Raw genomic sequence first — 11,536 nt, 5'->3', positions numbered from 1 at the left:
TCAGCCCATAGGCTCCGCTTTGCAGCCTGCTCCTTCCCCGCTGGAGCAGAGCCACGGTGCTGCCAGCAAGGGGAAAGGTGCTGGGAGCCAGCTCTTGTCTCACCTTGTCATCGCTCTGGCAGGGCAGCAGCGCTCCCAGGGCTGGGCAAGGGCAGTGGGAGCAGCCGGAGCCGCGGTGGGGAGGGAGGGAGGGAGGGAAGAAGAGACGGAGTCGTGCGTGGCTCTGTCAGCTGCTGCCGTTTATTGCACAGGATGGGCTGGAGGGGAAGGTGGACGCCTGGAGCGGGGCCCTGGCCCGCGGCTGTGCAGCTCCAGCACCAGGCCCCTCGCTCGCTGCCTACATTCAGCGTGGGAGGCTCCCCCGTGCACATACACACGCACACACACACACATACATACATACATACATGTGTCCCTGCACACACACCCTGATACACACATGTGCCTTCCCCAGCCTCAAAGTTGGGTCTGGCTATGGGGCAGCCCCAGGCTTTGGGGGCCCAGGCTCCAGTGTCTATGTGGGCAGATGGGCTGTTTTCCCCCCCTCGCCGAGCCGTGGGGCTGGGTTTGGGGGCAGCGTGTTTGTGGGGTGCTCAACAAGCCTCAGGGCAAACCGGCCCTCAACACCCTCCCCTCCAACTTACCTCCAGTGCCGGACCGTCACCCCTCGCCTCGGGGCTGTGGAGGGGAGCAGGGGCAGGTGCCGGGGGCTGCCTACAGCCCCAGGGAGGTGTCCTGCGGATGCACACACACACAGGGATGGAGTCAGGTCAGAGATAACCGTACACAGAGCTGCTCACGGGGATGGTGCGGTGGCTTCTATGGGGCGGCGGGGGCAGCGGGACGTGGGGCCAGACTTTGGTCGGGGAGTGGGGCTCAGCCCGGTGCCCCTGCAGTGGTTCTGGAGGTGGGGGGGGGGTGTGGGGGGGGTGGTGTGAGTGCAGCGGCCCCGTTGCCCACCCCCGGCACTCGGTGCTCCCGGTCGGGCACGGGGCGAGGCGGCGCTCGGTGCCCCGCGGGCGCGTTCGGCCCCGCGCCTGGCTCGGAGGTCACAAGTTGGAAGAGAGCCTGGACTTGGCCGGGTCCGTGTCGGGCGCGGCGGCCGCCGAGTCCTGCGGCCCCGCCAGCGCCGGCTGCGACGGGGACCCCCGCGATGGCCCCGGGCCCCGCAGAGCCGCTGGGGGACCGGGCCCCGGCGAGGCGGCAGCGGGACCCCCGCCGATGGAGGCGCAGGACTCGCGAGTCGAAGCCGGGGGGCTCTGGGTGCTGCCGGCCCCCGGCCCGTGGGGCAGGGAGGGCTGCGAGGCCGAGAGGGGCCGCGATTCCTGGCTGAGGCTGCTGGTGGGCAGAGCCTGCGTGCTCTTGTGCGCGGCCAAGCGCTGCGGGGAGCCGGGAGCCTGCTGCTGGCCGAGCGAGAGCTGCGAGCCGAGCTGCCCCGGCCCCGAGCCGTAGGCGAACGTCCGGGCGGCCAGAGGGCTTTGGGTCGGCGGGCTGGCCGCGGCGAAGGCGCTGGTGGAGGCGGGCATGGCCGCGGGTTGCGTCGGGTCCTGCGCCGGAGATGGGTTGGAGGTGTGGGGCACGGGAGGCTGCGGCTGCGGAGGGGGGCTCTGCTGCAGCAGGACCGGTGAGACGGCGAAAGGGCTGGGTACGGCCGGCGCGTACTGCAAGCGGCGCATCATGCGGGGCGAGCCCAGCGCCATGGAGCCCACCAGCGGGCTGGCCATCTGCGGGCAGAAGCTCATGGCGACGGCTTGCTGGAGGGTGGCGATGGCCGAGGTGACCTGCGGCTGGACGGGGCTGTACATGGCCGGGTGCTGCTGCAGCTCCGCCTGCTGCACCATCTCCCGGTCGTACTTGACGATCTCCTGGATGATTTCGTTCTCTTGGTTGTTGAAGACGCCCGAGTTGAGGTCGTGCTGCACTTTGTGGAGCAGGATCGAGTTCTTCTTCCCTGCAGGGCCAGGATGGGGAGAGCAGTGAGATCCTGTGTCAGGATACGCTGAGCCCCCCCCCCTTCCCAGTCCTGCATTGCCAGGGCACCCCCAGCGCCCTACCGATGCGGTCGAGGCGGTCGATGGCCACGGTCTCGAAGGCCCTTCGCATCATGGGGTACTCCTCCAGCACCTCATTGAAGTTGTCCACCGAGAGCGAGTAGAGGCGGCAGTAGGTGTCTGCACGGACACTGGCCGTGCGCCGGCCCCGCGTCAGCAGGCAGATTTCTGGGGGTTGAGGTGGGGGGGGGGAAAAACAACAGTGTCAAGGACCAAACACCACCTGGAAACGGGGGACAACACGTTGTGGGTGCCCCAGTGCCTCGCACAGACGCCTCCAGCGCTCACCTCCGAAGTAGGAGCCGTCGGAGAGCTTCATCTCCTTGTTGCCCTTGGTGAGGATGCTGACGACCCCGTGCTGGATGAAGTACATCTTCTTGCCGATGGTGCCCTCGCGGATGATGTAGTCGCCCGGCTGGAACACCTCGAACTTGAGCTTGGTGAGCATCGCCGTGACGAAGTTGGGGTCCGCGTTGGCGAACAGCGGCATCGAGGCCACCAGCTTGCGGCAGTTGAAGTTCACGATCTCCTGCAAGGGGAGGAGGTGAGGGGACAGGGGACAGGGGATGTGGCTTTCCCTGCGCTGGCTCACACACGCAGGAGCCCCGGGTTTCCTAGAATCATGGAATGGTTTGGGTTGGAAAGGACCCACTTGGAGCTGCAAAGCCTTTGGAATAGGTGCTCAACCCCAAGCAGGAGCTGGGGGGACCCCCTCGACTGCATGAAGGGGGTGGGACGTGGCCAGTCCCCATCCTCACTGCAGCACCCTCGCCCCTGGGGCCCCCACCTCGCGCAGGGGCTCATTGAGCTCCCCCAGGATGCTGTCCTCATCGAACATCTTGCCCTGGTAGCGGTGCTCGTAGTAGTCGTGGATCTTCTGTCGGAAGTCGGCGGGGAGCTTGTGGAAGGACATGTACTGCTCCACCTGCTTGTACTGTAGGGAGAGGCGGCCTCAGCACCCAGCCAGGCTGGGGATCCCTCACCCATTTCCCCCTCCATAGGGCTGCTCTGTCTCCATCGCCCCATGGGATGCTATGGACACAGAGCCCTTGCCCTGTGGCTCCAGGAGGGGATGCGCTGGCCGGGCACAGGGCAGGAGCCGTGGTCCCCATCCAGCCCGGTCCTACCTTCTCCTGGTACTGGCGCCGGGAGGAGTCGAGGGACTGGATGAGGGCGGTGGCGTGGCCGATGAACATGGCGTAGCACGTGGCGCCCACGATCATGCTCAGCATCGTCAGCCAGATGTCCGTCATGCTCTCGGGGGCCTGCTTCCCGTAGCCGATGCACAGCATGTGGCTCATGGACTTGAAGAGGGCGAAGGAGTAGAGCTCGCTCCAGGAGTCGTTCTGCAGCGACAGGGGTGCCTCAGCTCCTCCTTGCGCCGTAGGCACAACCAGGGGCTGATCCAGATTGTGGACCTTCCATCTCCAGGGCTCAGCACCAGGATTTGTTTGCTTGTGACAGCCCCACCTCGCAGGTGAGATCCAAACAGCCCCAACGCCCGGCTCCCTTTACATCATTCTATGCTATGGATTTCTTCCTGAGCTGATGCACAAAAGCTCAGTGAAGCCCCTGTGTTATAAATGCTGTGATGGGAACAAGCTCCAGGTTTGTGGAAGCCCTGGAGTTACTGCAGCGATCAGGAGCTTGCCGGGGCCACCTGGGGCAGGAATTCCCCATCCCAGCCTCCCGCACAAAGCCCAGAGTTCCATAGAATCATGGAGTGGGTTGGAAGGGACCTTGAAGCTCCTCCAGTTCCAACCCCACAAGGGACAATTTCCCCCAGGAGCAAAGCAGCCGGGGAAGGAGAAGTGCGAGACGCTGGGGAGAGGAAGAGGAGGAAGCCCAAAAGGGGGAATGGAGCGGAGATGGAAACGCTGGCAGAGCAGGAAGAGAGGGATGGAGGGAGAAAAGCCCTTCGTAGCAGGGCTGAGAGGGAGCAATTAGAAACAGGGCCCGTTATTTATTCATAGCAGCTTTGTCACTAATGAGCAGCAGAAGGCAGCAGGGGATGGGGCAAAGATTCCCTGTCGGCATCTTCCACCCGCCCGCATCGATCTGCTTGCACCCGGTCAGTGGGGAGAGGCCAGAGGCCACGGGGATGGAGCCGGCACTCACCACCATGCCGTTGATGGAGACCCAGCAGTTCTGGGGGAAGTCCTGCAGCATGGGCACCAGGAACTGGAGGCAGCCATCCCAGTGGCACAGCAGAAGCATCATGCCGATGAGGTTGATGATCCGCATCACGGCGCTGGCCAGGTCGTACGTCATGTGGAAGATCTAGGGGTGGGGGGGACAGGATGAGCGCAGGGACCAGCTTGGGACACAGACCCACATGGTCTGAGCTGGAGCAAGGCGCTGGGAGTGGGTCCCTGAGCTCCCTATTTATATCCAGTGGCTGCCGCCGCCTGGAAGCGCTAATGGCTGTGAGCATGGATGCGGATAAGGCAGCACCAGGAGATGCTCAGGGAGAGCCAAGTGCTGGGAATGGATGGGGCAGCCCCGGGGTGGTTCTGGTAAAGAGGGCCCAGCCCTGGGCATGTCCCTTCCCCACTGTGGCTGATGGCAATGGGCCCCCCGTGGCAACGTGGGGTTGTGGTGGTTCCAAGGCGATCAGAACTTGGCTGGAGCAGCTCTGCTCTGGAGCCAGGCTGAGAGAGCTGGGCTGGAGAAGAGAAGGCTCCTGAAGGGGGGACCTTAGAGCAGCTCCAGTGCCTGAAGGGGCTGCAGGAAACCTGGAGAGGGGCTTGGGACAAGGGCCTGTAGGGACAGGCCAAGGGGAATGGCTTGAACCTGCCAGAGGGGAGACTGAGATGAGCTCTTAGGCAGAAGCTCTTCCCTGTGAGGGTGCTGAGGCGCTGGCACAGGGTGCCCAGAGAAGCTGTGGCTGCCCCATCCCTGGCAGTGTTCAAGGGCAGGTTGGACACAGGGGCTTGGAGCAAGCTGCTCCAGTGGAAGGGGTCCCTGTCCATGCCCTCGCTGCCTTCGTCCCTGGAGCTCTCCCTGCTAAATCCCATCTAAAAGTGGCAAGGGTGCAGAGCCAGGAGCCCGGCAGCGGATGCAGCCACATCCTACACAAAGGCAGGTCCCGTCGCAGCCCCAAACCCCATCCCACCCATTGGCACCATGGGCAGCCCGCAGACGCTCACAGCTCCCACTCTCTCCATGCAGTCCTGCCGCTGCCGGAGGAGGATGGACCCCTGCAGGGCTGCATCCCATGGGATCCTCACCTCCTCCCACTGGTGGATGTAGCGGATGAGGCGGGAGAGGCGCAGGAGCCGCAGGAGGCTGAGGATCTTGGTGAAGCGCACGATGCGGAGCGCACGGGCGGTCTTGTACACCTCCGAGTCAATGCCCTTCTCCACAATGAGGAAGACGTAATCCACGGGGATGGAGGAGACAAAGTCCACCACAAACCAGGTCTTGAGGTACTTCTTCTTGATCCTCTCGGGGTCCAGGATGATTTCCGTGTTGTCCTCAATGACAATCCCTGTCCGGAAGTTCAGCACCAGATCCATCAGGAAGAAGGTGTCAGAAACCACGTTGAACACGATCCAGGGCGCCGTGGTCTCCTCCTTGAAGAAGGTGATGCCCACGGGGATGATGATCAGGTTGCCCACCATGAAGAGCAGCATCGTGAAGTCCCAGTAAAACCTGGGTGGGGGGGAACAGGGAGGAGGGCGTCAGGGCAGCCCCATCCCGTACCAGCTGCCGGGTGCTGTCCCTATGATGCCACCTCTCCCAAGGGACCACATCCTGCTCTACCACTGCCCCGGGCCTGGTCCTGCCGCCGAGTACGGCTGCGGTACCATAGGGCAGTGGGTGCAGGATGATGCCGGGAGCTCTTCCTGCTGGAATGGTGTGGCCGGAGTCAGCCCTGAGCGCCCAAACCCAGGCAGGTCCTGGGACAAGGGGAGAACGATGCCACCAACACCAGTGGGGGACAGACCCTCCCTTGTGCCTCAAACACCGGCACCGCTCGAGGGGCTGGAGGCAGGAGGCGCCAGGAGCAGGGACCCGAGGATTGGGGACAGAGACCCCAGTGACAGCCGGGTTTCCCCCCCGAGCGCGGCTCCCCCATGGCGGGGGCTGCAGGTGGGACCCCGGCAGCGCGGCCGCAGCCGCCGCAGCTCCCGGTGCAGCGCATCACGTAGAGCTGCAGCTGAAGCGCCCGCGGCCCCGGGCAGCCGCTGCCTGCTCCTCGGCTCCTCTCCTGCCTCACCCCCGTCCTTCCTCCTCGGCCACCGATGCCCTTTCTGAGCATCTGCAAGGTCACGGCAGCCCCATCCCGGTGGGATCATGCGGAGGGGACCCCGGCCGCCGCCTCCGGCATCGGCCTAGGGGAGGGCAGAGAGGGGGGGATGCTCCTCAGCACCACGCACGCAGGACCCTTGCCCGTGTGTCTGTGCTGCCGCAGGCAGGAGCCCCGGGAGCTGCAGGGTAACGGGCAGGGGCTGCCCTGGCCGGGGAGGGGGGGGGGGACGATGGGGCCGCATCCCGCACACAGGAAGGGCGGATGGATCCCTCCCCCCGTGCAGACTAGCGCAGGACCAGAAGGAGCATCCCCGCTCCTGACCTTTCTCCAATGACACCTTCGCCATGTGAGCCGTTGCCGTGGCAACCGCGAGTGATGTCACCGCTGCACAACGATGACTTCACAGCCGGGGCCGTCTCCAGGGTACCCTCAAACCGCTGCCCCCCGTGACCCCCAGCATCACCCCCAGGCTTCCCCACAACCCCAGCGAGTGCCAGGGGCAAAGCTCAAACCACAGCAGCCCCGGCTCCAACCCCTTTGCAACCTGGCTCAGCCAGGGCAGGATTTGGGCCGCTCCTGATCCCCCCCCCACCCCGACACACGCAATGGACACTGCGCGGTCGCTTTAGGGACCTGGGTGCGATGCCAACGCTTTCCTCCTTGGAGGGCAGCGTGAGCACAGCAAAACGGATCCAATCCAGGCTACTAAAAATAGCTGCAAACAAATTAACGAGGATCCTCAGCACCCTCTCGCTTGCTTCTGACCCAGTTGAGTGACGGCGATGATGGCAGAAGATGCCCAAAGCCTCTGAGCACCGGGGCTGCTCCATCACTCCCCTTCCCAGTGATCCCATTGAGCTGCCCAAGAGCCTGCTCTGCAGGAGGTGCCCCCCAAGGGCTGAGCCCCTTGGGCTGCCCGGCGGGATAGGTGTGGGATCGGTGCGGGATCCGTGTGGGATCGGTGCAGGATCAGCACTTCACAAACTCACACTGAACGCTCAGATTCAGAAACGAGGTCGTTCTTAGAAGTGGGTTAAGAAGCCAACAAACAGCCAAAGTTTGCCGGAGCCAGGCGAGCATCCCAGTACAACCAACGGTGCTGAGCGACTGGTGCTGGAAAAGCCTTTTACCTTGTGGGGTCCCTTAGGAAGGGCAGGAAGGAAAAAGCCTTTGGGAACTGCTCAAGGGCCAGAACCTTCCCAATCCCAGTCACAGCCTTCCTCCCTGCTGAGCATCCCCTGGGTCTGACTGCCCCACACTGATGCCACAGAGGGGTAGAACGACCCCTCAGCACTTGCTAACACTGGGACCAGCAGCAGCCACAGGGAACCACAGCCCCCCGGTCCTGCTGCTCAGGAGCCCCAGCATGGCATCATCGGATCGGTGGCACCATCCTGGCAGTGGCAAAGCCCCAGAAACCAGTTTAACACCAGATGAGGGAGGCTCTGGCCAAGCAGCACCGGAGACACATGCTCCGGATGCTGCTTCACCCCCAATTCAAGTGTGGGACCCACTCTTGTGAGCATGGGAAGGGATTGACCATGGATGTGCCCCCCCCCAGCTCCCGATCCCACGCCAACAGAAGCGATGAAGAAGTCAGTGCTAAGCTGGGCATTGACAAAGACCAGAAGCAGCAAAGACAGAGATGATGACCCAAGAGGAAGCAGCACCATTTACCAAGGCTCTTTTATCAGATTTGTGCCTCAGGATCCCCACCAGCTGCCCCAAGCTGCTTCCCAATAATCCCAGATTCATGTAAATAGCAACTTGGGTTCCTGGAGCCAGCCTGCCCCTGAACTGTGCAGGAATGATGGCAGTGCCGTGTCCAGGAGGAGACAGGATCTCTAAATGAGACCGATTATGAAATGATGTCACATATGCAGATGGGCAATGATTTCCTCTTGATGGCAAAATGGATTTTGCCAGGCTGGGTTCCTGCTCCGTTATCGTTGGGAGATAAAGAGGGGATTATTTGTGTAAGGCAGGACAATGACGGACGCACGTCCCCAACGCAGCTTCCCCAGCACCAGGCATGAGCATGGAGCCGACCCTGTCCCTGTGCACGTTACTGGAGCCAGGCGATGCCGATGCCGGGGCTCTGCCCGCAGCTCCTCCCCGCTGGGCAGGGAACTCTCCTACGCCACTTGCAGCATCAAAACACGGGCAGCGGCTCTTCCCCAATGGGTTTCAAGTCTTGGCAGCGCCTCGGGGAGGGATGGAGGCAGCGCGGGGCAGGCGGACACGGTGACTCCCCAAGGTCACCCCGGCGGGGAGCGGAGCTGCGGGAGCCTCCGAGGCCTCGCTCCCACCACGGGCTCGCCGCAGGGAGGCCCCGCTCTCAGCAGCCCCACGGGCTCCGCCGCCGAAGCAGGGCAGGCTCTGGCCCCGGTGCTGTCACCGCGCTCCCGGCCTCCTGCCCAGAGGGGCAGCATCCCCCGGCTCAGCAGCCCCTGCCTGGCACCGCCACGTCTGCTCGGTCACCGCGGCACCGAGCTGCTCCTCAGCCCGGCTCTGCAGCAGAACCCGGTGCCCAGAGCCAAGGAGGAGGCTCCGAGGGGTACCCACAGCGGGTTCCCTATGGGGAGGCCTCCGGCTGCTCCTGTGGAGGATCAGCCCAGGAGCCGCACGTGAGGGTGGGAGCAGGAGGTGCTGGTCCTTGCTCTGAGCCTGCTTGGCCAATGGAGACCCCACCACCTGCACCGGGGACCCCTGCGCTGGTGGGGACCTGAACAGATCCCGGGGTCTGGCTCAGCAGCATCCCCACAGCGACACCCAGCAACCCCTCCTCGAGCCTCCCCAAGCTAGGCACCAAACCAGCAGCAGATCGACCCAGAGCGGAGCCCCTCATCCTCCCTCAGCCACTGCCTAAAGACCCTCCAGGCCCTTTGAGGTCACAGGGCCAGTGGCCCCCGGTAGCTGGTCACCAGCGATGCCAGCAGGGTCTTGGCCACCCATCCCGCAAGGTGCTGTGCCATAGGCCACAGCCGGCCGAGCCACTCATCCTTCCCAGCAGCTTTGGTGGGATTCGGGAAGCGTTTGCCCCTGCTGAGCTCCCCCAGGGCTCAGGGAAGGAGATGGAGCTGCAGAGTCCTCCTCCCCGGCTTTGCCATTCCTCAGCTGGAAACCTGGAGGACTCCGCTCGTCTTGGGAGCGAGCTCAATCCCTCCCGAACTCCCTGAATCCTAAGGACAGGATCAGGCCTCCCTGGTTTGGGGTGTGTGTGTGTGTGTGGGGAGCTTCCGCAAAGCCCTGCCTCGGCAGCAGGGACCGGGGCTGAGCCAAAGCCCGGTGGGGCTCTGCAGGGTCCGTGCTGGGCCCGGGGGACGCCGAGGGGGTGCGCGGGAGGCACCCCCTGATCCAAGGAGAGGGCTCCGGGTATCCCGGTCCCCCCGGGGAGGGGGTGCCCGGCCGCCAGCCCCTCCCCGCACGCACCAGCATCCAGCGCTGCCGCCCAGCACAGCTCAAGGTGCCCTCGCCCGGAGCCCCCCCCTCCCCTAACCCCGTTCCCGTCCCGGTCGCACCTGAAGTCGCTGTAGGGGTGGATGATCCAGGCCCCCGCGGACTTAACGCGCTCCTGCTCCCGCTCCACCGCCTTCTGCGAGCCGAACATCCGCAGCGAGAACTTGTTGACGCCGGGCTGGAGCATGGCCCCGAACTGCCGCTGCATGAAGCTGGCCTGGCTCCCGCGGGCCTCCTCGCCCGCATCCTCGCCCGCTCCCTCCTCGGCAGCCTTGGCCCCGCCGGGGGACCCGCTGCCGCCGCCGCCGCCGCAGGAGAAGGAGACCTTGGGCTCCCGAGGCGGCTCCGGGCCGGGGCTCCGCGGCGCTTCCCCTCGCCGGCACTCGCCGTTCGGGGACCCCTTCCCTCCGCGGCCCCGCGCCCGCCCTCCCGCCGCTCCCCCGCCGCGCTTGGCCGCATCGGCCGCATCCTCCTCGGCCGCCGCCGCCGCCTCCCCGCGGCCCGCCCGCATCCTTGCCGCTGCCGAGGCCACCGGCGGCCGAGTGGCGCCCGCCGCCGCGGCGGGGGCGGGCCGGGGCGGGCCGGAGGCGGGCGGCGGGGCCGGGCTGCGGAACGGGCGGCTCCGCAGCTCCCCCCGCCGGCGCGGTCCTCGCCGGTGGCACCGGCAGCCCCGCTGGAAGCCCACCCGTGTCCGTGCGCCGGCCCCGGGGGAGGGCTCAGAGCGGCCCGAGAGCACCCCTGGGCTGAGGACGGAAGCCCCAAGGACCCCATGGTTGCCCCCATCCCTCTCCCCTTGTCCTGAGCCTCCTGCACCGAGCCGGCCGCCGGGGTGGGCACAGGGGATGGAGGCTCCGGGCTGGCAGCGCAGCACAGGGCGGCTCTCACATACCCGGGTGCAGCAGCAGCGGGACGGACACCTCCGCCAGACACAGCGGGTGCGATGCTCGGTGTCAGCGGGACCAGCCCCACCTGGCTCCCGCCGAGGAACGAGCAATTCCCGCTACCGGCATCCCCGAGCACCGTCGAGCACACGGGGCCCCGCTCGGCTTCACGGTGCCTCACGGAGAACGCGGCCGGTGGCACCATCTGCTGCCCACGGCGCGGAAGCGCAACCGGACCTTGCGTGAGTCCCGCTCCCGCACCAGCCCCGCTCCGTGCTCGGGATAGGGGGAGCAGCTGCGGGCCCTCCACCGAGCCCCACGGGAGAAGACGCCCCAAAAGGGGTGCTCCAGGCTCGCTCCGCACTAAGTCACCCCCTGCAAGGGGAGAGCCCGTTCCTCCCAAGCCCACGGAGAAGCCCCCGATGACCCAGCACTGAACGGAGCCGGAGGCTGGAGCCCCCAGGAGCGAGGTGGCAGCTCAGGGCTCACCCCCAGGCATCAAGAGGCTGAGCAGGAGCCCCACATGCACTAGGGACACCCGCGCTCTCCCATTGATGGAGATCTTGTTCACCTCATCCCTGGCAGTGCCGCAGGAGAGCAGCACGATGCTGCTGCCCCATCCCTCCCCAGGCTGGCTGTCCCCCTCCTTGCCAACCAAGAGGCACAAGCAGTGCTTTGTGCTGCAGCAGAGCCAGGGCAGGCAGGACCCATCATCCTCATCAAGGAAATGAAGCCCTGCATTGATTTCTCACCAGGATGGCACCCGCCAGCACGGAAAGCTTTGCATAACCCACTTACACAGCACAGAGCCCGAGCTGCTGCAGCAGGAACAGGCAGGAGGGACCCAGCACCACGGCTGCTGCCACCTCACCACAGCCACGCTCCCAAAT

General features: G+C 65.5%; 1 protein-coding gene across 1 annotated transcript; it reads right to left on the bottom strand.

Moving 5' to 3' along the window:
* Positions 1–925: 925 nt before the first annotated feature.
* HCN2 (hyperpolarization activated cyclic nucleotide gated potassium and sodium channel 2) lies at positions 926–10,291 on the bottom strand. The gene is made up of 8 exons (XM_057419901.1): positions 9,828–10,291; positions 5,282–5,705; positions 4,170–4,331; positions 3,179–3,397; positions 2,839–2,985; positions 2,340–2,580; positions 2,055–2,219; positions 926–1,951 (listed from the first exon to the last, which is right to left on the bottom strand). The coding sequence occupies exons 1-8, from the start codon at positions 10,274–10,276 to the stop codon at positions 1,050–1,052; spliced, it is 2,709 nt and encodes a 902-aa protein (XP_057275884.1). The 5' UTR covers positions 10,277–10,291; the 3' UTR covers positions 926–1,049.
* Between the last annotated feature and the right edge of the window lie 1,245 nt (positions 10,292–11,536).

Source organism: Pezoporus wallicus, unplaced genomic scaffold (genome assembly GCF_028554395.1).
Source record: "Pezoporus wallicus isolate ANWC-B61680 ecotype Strahan unplaced genomic scaffold, APGP_CSIRO_Pwel_v1 contig_14248, whole genome shotgun sequence".
In the NCBI taxonomy this organism is placed as follows: domain Eukaryota; kingdom Metazoa; phylum Chordata; class Aves; order Psittaciformes; family Psittacidae; genus Pezoporus; species Pezoporus wallicus.
The sequence above is the reverse complement of the archived record's forward strand: the minus strand, read 5'-3'. Positions and strand labels throughout refer to the sequence as shown.